Genomic DNA, 15,614 nt, shown 5'->3' on the forward strand with positions numbered 1-15,614 from the left:
GTTGTTTGGCAGGTCCGGGCTGGGGACCCGAACCTGCCACCTTAGGTGTACGTGGCTGGCGCCTTAGCCGGTTGAGCTATAGGCGCCGAGCCAAGTCATTTTCATAAAAAGTTCCATGTTCAGTGTCTCCTATCCTTTTGTAAGGAATGCATAGTATCTTTCTCTGTTTATACCTAGGCTTATTTTTTAAAAAGACTGAATCTAAGTGATTATATTTTCCAAATTACATCAAAAAGCAGAAGTGAGAATTAGGGACTTTAAGGAGCTAACACCTTTTTTAAAAGATTATAACTTGATCTATTTTTTTAATTATATTTGCTGTATAAAGTATAAATATACCTTTATACTTTCATACACCTTGGCTTTTTAGCAAGTTAAGCTATATTTGAGAATTCAACAAGGCCTTTAAAAAGGACTATATATTCTCTTACAGTCCTTTTGTAAAGAGAGAGCAATTTTAAACCAATCTGAATCTTTTATTAAAAATCATGTATGTCAGTCTTATTTACATAATCTAACCCACAACAAAATAGTGGCATATAACTTTTTATAGTGAAATATTAGAGAAGGCAAATGTTCTTGACAAATTATGATTAACAGCCAGATTTTGATGTTTAGTCTGTCTTTCATGGAAGTGTAGACATATTGAATTCTTTAGTAACCAAGAACCTCATGTTTTACTTGATAAAACTTACCAAATTATGGCTGTTCATATTTGAATTTAAAATTCAAAGAAAGGCCAGGTGCTGTGGGTCATGCCTATAATCCTAGCACTCTGGAAGGCCAAGGTGGATAGATCGCTTGAGCTCAGGAGTTTAAGACCAGCCTGAGTAAGAGCCACACCCCATCTATACTAAAAATAAAAAAAGTAGCCAAGTGTCATGTAGTCCCAGCTGCTTGGGAGGCTAAGGTAAGAGAATCTCTTGAGCCTAAGGGTTTGGGATGGCTATGAGCTATGATGCCACAGCACTCTATGGAGGGTGACAAAGTGAGACTCTGTCTCAAAGAAAAACTAAAATAAAATTCAAAGGAAAAAAATGAACATTGCCTTTACTGGATGTATTATTTCATTTGGTTTGGAGTATAGAGCCTTTTATTTCTCTCGCTAGAGTAAAGATTAAAAACATTGTGCTATGTCTATTACAACCCAGTATTAATAAGGCTAATTTCCCCTTTGATAATAAAAAAGCATAATGAAAATATGTAATTACAAATTTTATCTTCATCTCATTTCCAGGTACAGAATTTTCACATTGGCCATCAAGAGTTCTTGCTGCAACTTTATTATCTCTTATTCTGTACCCAGGATATTTCTTAGTTTGATGTGGGAACCAAATGTTTTCAAATCTGACTAGGCTTGATAGTTTCTCTCTCGGGGATCCCATATTGTTTGTCACTCTTTTCCTTGTCCTATTCCATTTCAGATTCAGTTTTTGTGTTAGTTTTTATTCTTTGCTCATCTTCCTTTAACTTACCTGTCTCTCTAAAACCCGGAGAACTAGTATTTTTTCCCTGATGGACCTCTAATAACAGAATATGCTCAGTTGTCAAAAAATGATTTTGTCTCAAAATGAGTTTATCATTTTTCCAGGTACATGACGAAGTTTTAAGGTTTTCTAGTTTCTGCTACCAATTTTTTTTTTTTTTTTGTAGAGACAGAGTCTCACTTTATCACCCTCAGTAGAGTGCCATGGCATCACACAGCTCACAGCAACCTCTAACTCCTGGGCTTAGGTGATTCTTTTTCCTCAGCCTCCCAAGTAGCTGGGACTACAGGCGCCCGCCACAATGCCCAGCTATTTTTTTGTTGGAGTTTGGCTGGGGCTGACACCCTACCCACTGAGCCACAGGTGCCACCCTCTGCTATACCCGTTTTTAGAGGGTTTAGTAAAGATATGTACAAAATGCCGGTTAGTATACAGGTTTGCTTAGAAATGTATTTTTTAAATTGTCATAATATTCTCTTTTCAGTTATAATTTTTATTTTATCAATGATGAAGAATATTGATAAGATAGTATTATCTATATGTATCTAGCTTTAAATAATAGTACATTTAAAAATTAGTAAAGAACTTTTTAAACAAGAGTTTATTTCATTTCTAAACCAGAAATTGTAGTTATAGTCTTTTATAGCTACACCTATCATACTGAGTTTTCTATATTCTTTTATAGCTACACCTATCATACTGAGTTTTCTATTCTGTTCCATTGGTCTATATGTCTACCTTTATACTACTACTGTGTTATTTTGGTTATTATAACTGTATAGCATAATTTGAAATCAGGTAATGTGATGCTTCCAGCACTGTTCTTTTTGGTTAGGATTGTTTTGGCTATTTGGGCTCTTGGTAGTGGTTCCATATGAAGTTTAGGATTGTTTTTTCTAGATCTGTGTTTTATTTTTTAATTTTTTTTTATTGAATGGTAACTATGTACATTAATGCACTTCTGGGGTACAGTGTGGGGTTTTCACATGCAATCTGAAATACTTCCATCAAACTGGTCAACACAGCCTTCATGTCATTTTCTCAGTTATTGCTTTAAAACGTTCACATTCTACTCTTAGATTCACCTGTACCCCTATAAGACAAACCTCAGAAGTGATCCCTCCAAACCCCCTCCCTCCACCCATTCCTCCCTTAATTTTTTTTTTTTATTTTTTAGAGACAGAGTTTCACTTTGTTGTCCTCTGTAGAGTGCTGTGGTGTCACAGCTCACAGCAACCTCCACCTCTTAGGCTTAAGTGATTCTCTTGCCTCAGCCTCCAGAGTATCTAACATTTCAAGAATTTTTTGATTGGAGTCCATTGCTAGATAAAAACTGTGATCCTTTAGGAATGTCAAAGTACCTGTTTTTTCATGTTTTCATAGTTCTTATGGTGGTTCCTTCTCATATAAAACCTCTTTTCTCGGCTTAAGAGAGAGAGTGTGGTGATATACCTGTTTTCCTTTGCTGGGAACTCTGTTGCTCATTGAAGAAAAAGGTGCCTGAATGGTGTGCTTGGGTCCTACACTGAAATATTGACCAGGCAGGAAAGGAGCAGATGCACTTTGAGGCTGTAACATGGCCGCTCTCCTGCATCTCTTCATTCCCCTGTGCTTGCAATAGTCCGAGCAGGTGCTGGGGATATTCGTGTGGAGGGCTATGGTGATTCTCCCAGGCCACTGCTGAAGCCTCATGTAGGGACAGGATTGGTCCTTCTCTGATGTGGCAGTGGCTGTAGATAGAGGTTTGCTCTGTCTAGGTCCCTTGGTGGTGGCAGCAGTAGCGGCTGGGCAAGGCTACTTAGGTGGTGGCAATTAGATCTAAGTCTGCAGTTGCTTGCTATGTTTGGATTCCCTGGCGATGGCAGGAGCGTGAGGCCACCCCCATGATGCGTGAGAGTTCCCAACCTCCTAATTCCCTTTCTGGCTCAGCAGGGACAATGGGGAGATGGCAGCAGTGGAGCTGACCATGTATTTGTATATTTTGAGAGTGTTGTATAATGCTCCATTGCAGCTGGGACTATCACTTGAGAATGGAACCAGCTGCAGCATCCAAGGATTAGAATTTACTGGAACCATTCTATGTCTTATTTCCAGAATAATGCCGCTGTACAGTCTCCAGGAAGTTCCCCATTTCATTCTAGAGGCCTTCTGTGGTGGAGAGGTCCTTCTGCTTTTTGGATTGCAATGTCTATGGGGAAAGTATGGAGCTCCAGGGATCTCACCTCTGTCTCTTCCCCACATGCGAGTGCCTTTCTAGGATACCTTTGATCCCACCAAGCAGATTGTCTTGCTTCTCTTTTCTTCATTTGGGGTGCTTCCCATTGCCTCTCTGTTGATTCACATCACTCTCTCTTAGGAAGAGGGAGGTAAATATCTGCTCACCACTTTTCAGTCATCTCCATGAGAGTGCTATGTGGAACCTACTTCTAAGTCCTCTATCTTTAGTTCCAGAATTTCTATTTAGTTCTTTTTAAAATAATTTATATCTCTTTATCGAAATTTCTATTTGATGAAATATGGTTATCTGACTTTTCTTTTTTTAAATTTAATAGACTTGGCTGGGCATGGTGGCTCATGGCTGTAATCCTAGCACTTGGGGGGCTGAGGCAATTGGATTGCTTGAGCTCAAGAGTTCAAGACCAGTCTGAGCAAGAGTCAGACCCTATCTTTACTAAAACTAGAAAAACTAGCTGGATTTTATGGATGCCTGTAGTCCCAGCTGTTCAGAAGGCTAAGGCGAGAGGATCTCTTCAGACTAAGAGTTTGAGGTTGCTGTGAACTATGATGCAATAGCACTCTACCAGGGCAACAGAGTCAGACTGTGTCTCAAAGAAAATAAATAAATAAATTTAATAGACTTTCTTTTCTTTTTTCTTTTTTTTTTTTTTTGAGACAGAGCCTCAAGCTGTCCCCCTGGGCAGAGTGCCGTGGCATTACAGCTCACAGCAACCTCCAACTCCTGGGCTCAAGCGAGTCTCCTGCCTCAGCCTCCCAAGTAGCTGGGACCACATGCGCCCGCCACAGTGCCCGGCTATTTTTTGGTTGCAGCTGTCATTGTTGTTTTTGGCAGGCCCAGGCTGGATTCGAACCTGCCACCTTAGGTGTATGTGGCTGACGCCTTAGCTACTTGAGCCACAGGTGCTGAGCCTAGACTTTATGTTTCTAGAGGAATTTTAGATTTATAGGAAAATTGAGCAGGAAATTGTTCCCATGTACTGCCACCCAGCCTCTACCCAGCCCACAGTTTCCTCTATTATTAATATCCTGCATTGATGCAGTACATCTCTTATGATTGATGAATTGATATTGATATATTATTATTACTATTAACCGAAATGCATAATTTACATTAGGTTTCATTCTTTTTTATAAGGAGTTCTGTGGGTGTTTCCAAATGCATAATATCATATATATACTATTCCATGAATAGTATATCATTCCAAATAGTTTCCCTGCCCTACAAAGTCCCTGCCCTGTACTTACTTGTTCATCCCTACTCCTAACCCCTGGCAATCACTGTTCTTTTTACTATCTATAAATTTGCCTTTTCTAGAATGTTTCATATTCATAGTGGAATATGTAGTCTTTTCAGAGTCACTTCTTTCACTTAGCAATTAGCATTTCTATGTTTCTTTTTGGTTTTGATAGCTCATTTCTTTGTTATCACTGAAAAATACTCCATTGGCTACCAGAATGTTTATCCATTTACCTAGTGAAGAATACTTTGGTTGCTTCCAGTTTTTGGCAATTAATGAGTAAAGCTGCTATAGACATTTATGTGAAGGTTTTTGTGTGGACCTACAAGTTTTCAGCTCATTTGCATACATACCTAGGAGCACAATGGTTGAATCATATGGTAAGACTATGTTTAGCTTTGTAGGAAACCACCAAACCATATCCCAAAGTGGCTGTACCACTTTGCATTCCTACCAACAGTGAATGAGATTTGTTGTTCTATATCTGCATAAGCACTTGATGTTGTCAATGTTTCCGATTTTAGACATTTTAAAAGGTGTGCAATGTTTAAAATTGCAATCAACTAATGACATACAATGAACATCTTTTGTATGATCATTTGCCATTTGTATCTTTGATGAGGTGTCTATTTCTTTAATTTTTGTTGGGTCTTTTTTTGAGAGAGCCTCAAGCTGTTGCCTCAGCCTCCCAAGTAGCTGGGACTATAGGTGCCCGCCACAATGCCTGGCTATTTTTTGGTTGCAGCTGTCATTGTTGTTTGGTGGGCCCGGGCTAGATTCGAGCCCACCAGCTCAGGTGTATGTGGCTGGCAACTTAGCCACTTGAGCCACAGGCGCTAAGCCTGGTTTTTTTGTTTTTTTTTTTTTTTTGCTTTTTGAGACAAAGCCTCAAGCTGTCGCCCCGGGTAGAGAGCTGTGGCATCACAGCTCATGGCAACCTCCAACTTCTGGGCTCAAGCGAGTCTACTGCCTCAGCCTCCCAAGTAGCTGGGACCACAGGCGCCCACTACAATGCCCGGCTATTTTTCGGTTGCAGCTGTCATTGTTGTTTGGCAGCCCGGGCTGGATTCAAACCCTCCACCTTAGGTGTATGTGGCTGGCGCCTTAGCCACTTGAGCTACAGGCGCCAAGCCTTTTTTTTTTTTTTTTTTTTTGAGAGACAGAGTCTCAGTCTGTCTCCCTTGGCATCACAGCTCACAGCACCTTTCAGCTCTTGGGCTTAAGTGATTCTCTTTCCTCAGCCTCCCAAGTAGCTGGGACTACAGGCACCCACTACAACACCTGGCTATTTTTCGCAGTTTGGCCAGAGCCAGGTTCAAACCCGCCACTTTTGGTATATGAGGCCGGTGCCCTGCTCACTGAGCCACAGGTCCTGCCCTACTGGGTCTTTTTTTTTTTTTTAACATAATTTCCATTACTTCTTTGATTATCTTTATAATAGCTGCTTTATATTCTTTGCTTATGAAATCTGTTAGTTGCTTTTTTCTCTTATTTTTAAGCCTGGCCTCTGGATCACCCCTTAAGATAATATAATTTAGTGATCGTCCATTGATGGTTCAGAAGCTTTCCTCAAATGGCTTATGCCACTAATTCTTCCATCTTTTTTCCAAGAGAATCTTTGCATAAAAGTATACCTCAAACTTCAAGCAATTTACAAATCAGCTTTAGTTTTCATTTCCTGCTTTCAGAGACAGCTAGAGTTAAGTGACTGGGGTTTTCTTCCATCCCATTTCTTTTCTGGACATGCTCACGGCCTTACACCTGTGTGCATACTTCTATTTTTTTTTTTTTTTTTTTGAGACAGAGTCTCACTATCCCACCCTTGGTAGAGTGCCATGGCATCACAGTTCACAGCAACTTCAAACTCATGGGCTTAAGGGATTCTCTTGCCTCAGCTTCCCAAGTAGCTGGGACTACAGACACCTGCCACAATGCCTGGCTATTTTTTGTTGTTGTAGTTGTCGTTGTTTGGCAGACCTGGGCTGGGTTCAAACCCGCCAGCCCCAGTGTAGTGTATGTGGGGTGTATGTGACCAGCACCCTAGCCACTGAGCTATTCTTAGATTACCTAGAATATGTTGGAGCCTTTCAAAGTTCCATATGGTCATCTGGTTTTTCAGGTCTTTGTTTTAATTTTTTAGCCAGGCTCTTGTTTGCCCTGGCTAAAATATCACAGCCATAAAGCAGCTGTGATGTTACCAGCACGTTGCTGTTGTTTCCTATAATATTCTAGAACAGAGCTTTTTTCCACCAAGTTGAGCTGTGAATCAAATGATAACAATGTACTGTAATGGAGTTTTTCAGTTAGCTATTAGTTTGGTCAAAGTATTGACTGTCCTTTGGGGATAGGGGTTATTAAGAAACTCCAAAAGAGGATAGTACCTGTGGCTCAAAGGAGTAGGGCACTGGCCCTATATACTGGAGGTGGTGGGTTCAAACCCGGACCCGGCCAAAAACTGGAAAAAAAAAAAAAAAGAAGCAGCAGCTCCAATTTACACTGGCTTTCATGGCTGCTACTATACTCTGGCTTGGAAGGAAGATGGTAGGATGGAAGTAACCTCAAGTTAAGACTTTATAAACTCTCCTCTGTTCTTACTGAGGTTCCTTAGTTTTCTTGAATAGATGCTTTATAGTTCATTCTGTGCCTTTGGGTAACTTTCAGTGTTCTGAAATGGTTTGAGTGTTTTGTCAGTATTTTGTTTTTGTAGGGGAGTGTGTTCTCAGAGTTTCTGAGTTTGTCATTATAGCAGTCAGCTTATGGTACCTCTAATTTTAATAGAAAAATAATGTCTCTCCGAGATACAGCTTTAATTATGTGTGTGTGTGTATATATATGTATATATATATAGATAGATAGATATAGATATATATATATATAATGGTTTATAAACAGAAGATAAAACATTGGCACATTTTTCTTGGAGAAACTTTTAAGCAAACATTTGGAACTATTATACTCTTTCTTTTTCAGCTTGCTGATAGTTCTGACTCTACAGACCCATCTGATACTTCTGAGATGCCAACTTTGCTATGTCGGAGACAATACAGTAAAATTCTGAACACTGAAGCCTTAATGACAGTATTTCACCCTCAGAATGTGGATACTCTGGATTCTAAAATGGTAGGAAAACAAAATATTTAAATCTGTCTACTAAAACTATTGATGAAAAATAAAAATCTTAAAGTAGACTAGAAGGTGCTACAATTGAAAACTCTTTGGGGACTTGAAAAGGTTTTCTAGCAAGTACTGTGTGACTTAATTAGTTCCACTGCACACAAGGACTATTATCAAGAATGAAGATAAAACATAAAAGTTGGGCATTTTTTTATAGATACATAATAGTTGTACATACTTACTGGCATCGGGTTTTGTTTGCATAGATTTTCTAATAATCTATCCTGAAATAGAGGCAATTTAGGGAGAAGGATGGTTCAAAGCTTTACCTCCTGAGCCTATGCTTTTATCATTTTTTATGAGTTGAGAGCTAAGAGTTATAATAGTAAATTAAAGCTATTATACTCACATGGGTTTAAAAGATTTTTGTGATGAAAGAAGTCCAGTGTTTTACCCCTGTATGAATACCAATTTTGATTTTCTGTGTTCTTGATTTCCATAGATGTTGCTTCTGGGTAAAAAGGGTAGAAAAGTTATTTTAAAGAATTTAATTTTTGACCTGGTTTACTTGCTTTGATTTTACTATTACAGTTGAAAGAAAAGATGAAGGAACAGTCATGGAACATCCTATTTTCAGAATGTGGGCGTGGTGTTACCATGTTTCGGACCAAAAGGACACGAGATCTGGTGATAAGAGGGATTCCAGAGACCTTAAGAGGCGAGCTCTGGATGCTTTTCTCAGGTATTACATTTATTCATTTAATAGACATTAACTATCTCTTTATTAGGAGTTGTACACTAAGCTAAAGGCAAAGAATTATGGCCAGGACAAAGTCTTACTCTTCTTGAGTTCAGTCAAAGAAGAAAGGTAAATAGTTATGTGTGCTTACCTACATATCCACACAACCAGTATCTGAGAAGATTAGTTTATTAGGCCAGGTATGTGTAATGTGGGGGAATTTCTTTCTTTTTTCATATACATATTTTTGCTATACTTACATATTACTTTATTGGGCAAGATATGTGTAATGTGGGGGAAGCTCTTTCCTTTTTTTATATATTTTCCTTTTTTATATAATGTGGGAGAAGCCCTTTCCTTTTTTTTATATATTTTTTGCCCCCATTTCATCACCAAGCTTAATTTTTCCTTTCTTTGTGCTCAGCTATCACTTGAGCGTAAGCTAAATTTCAAGGCAATGAAATCAAATTCTTCATGTATATATGCAGATAGTAGCTGTATTATATTCCTCTTCTGTTGTACGTTAATGCCATCATCTTCACAGGTGCTGTTAATGACATGGCTACTAATCCTGGCTACTATGCTGAAGTGGTCGAGAAGTCCTTGGGGAACTCCAGCTTGGCTACTGATGAAATTGAACGTGATTTACGTCGCTCCCTGCCTGAGCATCCAGCCTTTCAGAGTGACACTGGTATATCTGCTCTGAGGCGGGTACTCACTGCTTATGCATACAGGAATCCCAAAATTGGGTATTGCCAGGTATGATTTCCCTATGAGCCCAATTGTGTGCACGTTGCAAATGACAAAATCACATCAAATTCAACTCTGCTAATTTGGAAATTGTGATAAGGAAGGAGAGGTTGGGGTGAGGTTAATAGCTTATAGTATTAATGTAAGTAAGATGGCGGGGGAATACTTAGGAGAATTGATATTTCATTAATTTCTTTTTCTTTTTCATTTAACAAATGTTTATTGGATTCGTGCTCTATAAAATATACTGGGTACTTATAATTATATAAATACTTATTAGGTAAGGATCCTGACCGTAAAAGTATAGAGACTGGTAGGTATTAAAGCATATTCATTGGGAAACTGAAAAACAAGTGAGCAAACTTTTAGAATTATGAAGTCCTGTCAGGATTGTAATAAAGAGAAATTATTTTCATGTGGGGGAATTAGAGGAGGTTTCATGGAAGAAATAGCATTTACAGGTCTTGAAAATTAGTGAATATTGGACATTGGACATATGAAGATGGAATGAAAGAGCATTCTATTTTTTAAGCAAATATTGAGAATATTTTATTATAACATGTTTCTTTCTACATTGGTACTTATTATGACAAGATTATAAATCCAGCTTTAAAATGCAAATGTAAACATGCTTTCTTAAAGATGCTTCATAAGCTGTTTTCTTCCAGTAAATGAAAGTGTTTGACAGAGAAACAACTTTGGAAGCAAATGTTGAGATCATGTTATTACAACATGTTTCTATTGGTACTTATTATGACAAGTTTATATATCCAGCTTTAAAAGGCAGATGTAAGCATGCTTTCTTAAAGATGCAGCATAAGCTGTTTTCGTATAGTGAATGGAAGTGTTTGACAGAGAAAAACCTTTTGTAGCAAACATTCAGCATATGTCATTACAACATGTTTCTTAATGTAAGCATGCTTTCTTAAAGATGCATCATAAGCTGTTTTCTTTCGATGAATGACAGCGTTTGACAGAGAAAAACCTTTGGGAGCAAAATTTGAGAACATTTTATGTAAAAAAAGAGTGTTCTAGAAGGGATCAGTGTAAATAGAAGTAAATGCAGAATATTCATAGGACCATTTTCTGTTAAGTTTAATAAAGTGTAGGGTGAGTGATGCAAAGTAGTTGGAGAAAAAAATCAATTAGGTACATTGGGATAGGTTAGGAATTTGAATTTTATATTGTACACAGTAAAGGAATCATTAGAAAGAATTTTAGGAGGACACAATTAGGGTAGGCTAGGCTGTTAATACAAACACAAACAGATAATATCTGAAACACAATGGAAGTTTCTTTCTTAAAGATTAACAGAGAGTGAATGTTCATAGTAAGTGAATGTTCACTGCTTTCTCAATTTCATTTTTGGATCATTTGTTGACAGTATATAGAAATACAATTGATATTTCTATTGATTTTTTTTTTCTTTTTTGAGACAGAGCCTCAAGCTGTCCCCCTGGGTAGAGTGCTGTGACATCATAGCTCATAGCAACTTCCAACTCCTAGGCTCAAGCGAGTCTCCTGCCTCAGCCTCCCAAGTAGCTGGGACCACAGGCGCCCACCACAATGCCCAGCTATTTTTTGGTTGCAGCTGCCATTGTTGTTTTGGTGGGCCTGGGCTGGATTCGAACCCACCACCTTAGGTGTATGTGGCTGACACCTTAGCCGCTTGAGCCAGAGGCGCTGAGCCCTGTCTATTGATCTTATACAGGATCTTGTATCCTATAACCTTCCTGAGTTTATTTGTGAGTTTTAGTAGATTTTTTTTGTGTGTATTCCTATATACAAAATCATGGAGCCTGAATAGTGTTATTTATACTTCTTCCATTCTTTCTATTTTTTATTTATTTTTTTAGAGACAGAGTCTTACTTTTTCACCCTTGGTAGAGTGCTGTGGTGTCACAGCTCACAGCAACCTCCGGCTCTTGGGCTTAGGTGATTCTCTTGCCTCAGTGTCCCAACTAGCTGGGAGTACAGGCACCTGCCACCCTTGGTATATGGGGCCAGCGCTCTACTCACTGAGCCACAGGCACTGCCCTACTTCTTCCATTCTAATCTAGATTCCCTTTCCCACCTTTTTCTTGCCTGATTGACCTGACTAGAACCTTCGGTTCAATTTTGAATAAAAGTAGTGAGAATATATAGCCTTAGCTTGTTATTTATTTTAAGGAAACCAGTCAGTCTTTCACCATAATGTTAGCTGTGGGGATTTCATAGATTCTCTTTATCAGGTTGAGGGAGTTCTCTTATATTCCTAGCTTGTTGAGTGTTAGATTTTGTCAAATGATTTTTCTGTGTTCACTGAGATGATCATGTTATTTTCTCCCTTTATTTTATTAACAAGGTATATTACATTGATTTCCATATGTTGAATCACTTTTGCATTCCCAGAATAAGTCCCACATAGTCTTGTGGGATCTTCTTTATATGTTCCCAGGTTTAGTTTGCTGGTACTTCGGTGAGGACTTTTACATTTATATTCATAAAACACATTGATACATAGTTTTCTTGTAATATCTTTTTCTAGTTTTAGTCTCAGGGTTTTTTTCTTTTTTTTAGAATAAATTGGGTAGTACTTCTTCATCTCCATTTTTTTTTTGAAAAGTTTATGAAAGATTAGTGGTAATTCTTCTTTAAATGTTTGGTAGAATTTGCCAGTGAAGCTATCTGTTCTCTCTTTTGTTTTTTTGTAGATTTAGGGAATATAAATCCAGTTGTATTTACATAGGAATATTGGTAAAGTCTAGGCTTACAGTATAGCCATCATCTGAGTTGTGTACACTGTACACACTGGGTAATTTTTCATCCCTCACCACCTTGTGAGTCTCTGTTGATCATTCTCCTCTCTATTTCCATGTGTATACATTATTCAGCTCTCACTTATAAATGAGAACATATGGTATTTGACTTTCTGAGTTATTTCACTTAAGATAATGGCCTTTATTTCCATTCATGTTGCTGCAAAATACATGACTTCACTATTTTCTATGGCTGAGTAGTGTTCCATGCTGTATATTCCATTTTGTGTATGTGTGTGTGTCACATTTTCTTTATCCGGTCATCCCTCAATTAATACTTAATTGATTCCATCTCTTTGCTACTGTGAGTTGTATTATGATAAATATGTGAGTGCAGGTGTCTTGGCAGATAGTAGTGGGATTGGTGGATCGAATGGTAGTTCTAGGTTTTAGTTCTTTGAGAAATCTCCATAGTATTTCCCATAGAAGTTATACAAACTTTTGTTCTCACCACCAGTCAATAAGCATTCCTTTTTCTCCTCATCCTCAGCAACATCTTTTTTTTTAACTTTTTTAATAATGGCTATTATGACTAGTGTAAGATGGTATCACATTTTGATTTGTGTTTCTCTGATGATTAATGATGTTGAACATTTTTTCATATATTTGCCCTCAGTATATCTTCTTTTGAAAAATGTTCATCTCCTTTGCCCACTTTTCTTTTCTTTTTTTATGAAGCAAGTTCAGAAGGTAGTTTGCTCATTTTTTAGTGGGGTTATTTAGGAGTTTTTTGGTAAAGTTGTTTGAGTTCCTTATAGAATGTGGATATTAGTCCTTTTCAGGGTACATTATTGGCAAGTATTTTTCCCATACTTAGGTTGTTTGTTCACTCTGTTGATTATTTCTTTTGATGTGCAGAAGCTTTTCAGTTTAAATCCCATTTTCCTGTTTCTGTTTTTATTGCATTTTTGGTTTTATCACCACCAGCCACTGGCAGCAAGCTAAAACAGACAGCCAAGTTCCCAGCTCAGGTCCTGAAATTGCTCCAGGCTGTAAAAACTCCTTGGTGGGGGGAACCATGGCTCCCAGACGACATCCCTCCCAGTCTGTCCCTTGAAGTGATGAATTTCCCATCTCTTGAGGCATGAGGGGGAACGATGGCTCCCAGACTACACCCCTCCCAGTCTGTCCCTTGAAGTGATGAAATTCCCATCTCTTGAGGCATGAGCCCACACCACACTTGCCTCCCAGTTCTGGCCGTGAGGGTTCCTCCCGTACCCAAGATTAGATAGCAAATCTCAATTTGGGGGCCTCTCCCACCCAGTAACTGCCCTAGGGTCAAGGAGCTCCCACAGCTTACATTGCCCAGGTCCCTGGTGGGAATGTGAATTATGAAGACAGACTCAAAGTTTTCTGCTGGATCTACTGCGTGGGCTGCTGCCTGCCTTACTTCTCAAAGTATCTGAAGTTTCTTTCACTTCTTTTGTTGAGCCCTTGTGTTAATTCTTGGATAAAAGTTCACAGCATGACTATCGCCACACTATTTTGCTATCTGCAAGGGGGTGAGGCATGCTAACAAAGTCTCTGATCTACCATCCTGGGGGAAAAAAAACCGGTCTGTTCTTTGAGTTTTCTTTGTGGGAAGTTTTTTTATTACTAATTCAGTCTCTCTGCTGGTTATAGGAAAGATTATTCAAATTTGTCTTTTTTTTTTTTTTTTTTTAAAGGCAAGGTCTTGCTTCTTGTTCTGTTGCTCAGGCTGGAGTACAGTGGCACAATCATAGCTCACTACACTCCAATTCCTAAGCTCAAACAATCATCCTGCTTTAACCTCCCAAAGTGCTAGGATTACAGGTGTGAACCACCACGTCCAGCCAGATTTTTCAGTTTCTTCCTGAGTTGGTCTCAGTAACTCGTGTTTTTTAGAACTTGTCCATTTTATCTAGGTTATCTAATTTGTTGGCATACAGTTGTTCATTGCATTCTCTTATAATCCTTTTTATTTCTATAAGGTTGGTGGTAATGTTCTCTGCTTCCTAATTGTAATAATTTGGGTTCTCTCTCTCTCTTGCTGTTACATGATCTCTCACTCTCTTCCTCTCTTCCTCTTGCTCTCTTTGGGTGTTTTATCTTTTCAGTTAGGCTATCTTTTAGGTGTTTTAATGTTTTTGATTTTTAAAATTTTTTTTTCAAAGAGCCAAACTTTGGTTTTGTTGATTTTTCTCTATTTCTATTTTCTATCACGCTCTACTTGTGAGCAGCCTCAAGATTAGCCAGAGGTGAAGGCTTAGGTTTTTTCTGTTCTTTTCTAAGCATACATATAGCTATGAGGATGCATAAATCCGCATATAAGTAGATGGTCTTCCTGGTTCCCAGGAATGTGTCTGGGTTTTTCAACCCCACAGCTTTTCTTTTAACCCCTTGTTAGCAATCTTTGGCTCCCACACTTACTCACTGAAAGGTTACAGAGCCAAAGATAGATTATTCCAAGACCAGACAAAAGGAAACGGAGGCCGGATTTGTGCAATTAAAATGGCTTTATCCTACCTGAGTGCAGGTGGGGTAGGATTTCCAACCGGAATGAAATCCACACGTGGGCAATGGCGAGGGGTCGGGACATTCCCTTTCCAGGGTTGGACATCTGTTGTAAGGGTGGGGGTTGACCCATTCACCTTTCTTAGGTAGGACATCCAGTGGGAGAGGGTAGAGGGTTGATACTTTTAGGTGGGTCCACCCTATTTAGTCGGGGTTTGATCCTATCTTTCACCACCTCAGATAGGCATGTGTTGAATAAATAACTGCCTCCTTTTTCAACAGACACCTCTGGGAAAAAGGCTGTTTATGCTGGATGAGCTCTGTGTCAAGTCAAATAAAGATAGCCCTGTGAAGGAAGTCTTTCAGGAAATCATCAGATGGGTCAAATAATGATAATTCTCTGGGAATAAAGCTTTGAAGGAGCTCCAACCCCATTCTGTTCCCTCCAGTGATTGCTAGGTTACTGGTTTTCACTGTGATTTTACTGGGTGGTATTTTTTAAGGCTACCCCAAAACTGGGGAGAGATAATGGGAACATGGCACTTTAAAATGCCACAGGGGCTCACTGTTCATACTAAAAGTCAGCCATTTTCTTAAATAAATGCCACCTAAATTGCTGTAAGCTTTTGTTAATTTCTAGAGTTCTAGAAAACTTGATTCTGATTTTTTTCTTTTTTAAACCTGATTCTCATGATTTTTGACAGTGTTCTTACTATTTTTAAAGAGGAGAGTGTGGCTCGGCGCCTATAGCTCAACCGGCTAAGGCGCCAGCCAT

The 15,614-nt window shown here is 38.7% G+C and overlaps 1 protein-coding gene across 1 annotated transcript in view; it reads left to right on the top strand.

Annotated features, from left to right (window-relative positions):
• TBC1D8B (TBC1 domain family member 8B) overlaps positions 1 to 15,614 on the top strand; it is a 64,914-nt gene that overhangs the window by 28,959 nt on the left and 20,341 nt on the right. Inside the window, exons 8-10 of the mRNA XM_003799719.3 lie at positions 7,934 to 8,083; positions 8,669 to 8,819; positions 9,361 to 9,575. Of these exons, the coding sequence (XP_003799767.1) occupies positions 7,934 to 8,083; positions 8,669 to 8,819; positions 9,361 to 9,575 (516 nt within the window). The remainder of the gene's footprint in view (positions 1 to 7,933; positions 8,084 to 8,668; positions 8,820 to 9,360; positions 9,576 to 15,614) is intronic.

The sequence above is a fragment of the Otolemur garnettii genome, unplaced genomic scaffold (assembly GCF_000181295.1).
Source record: "Otolemur garnettii isolate 467f Iridium unplaced genomic scaffold, OtoGar3 scaffold00155, whole genome shotgun sequence".
Taxonomy (NCBI): domain Eukaryota; kingdom Metazoa; phylum Chordata; class Mammalia; order Primates; family Galagidae; genus Otolemur; species Otolemur garnettii.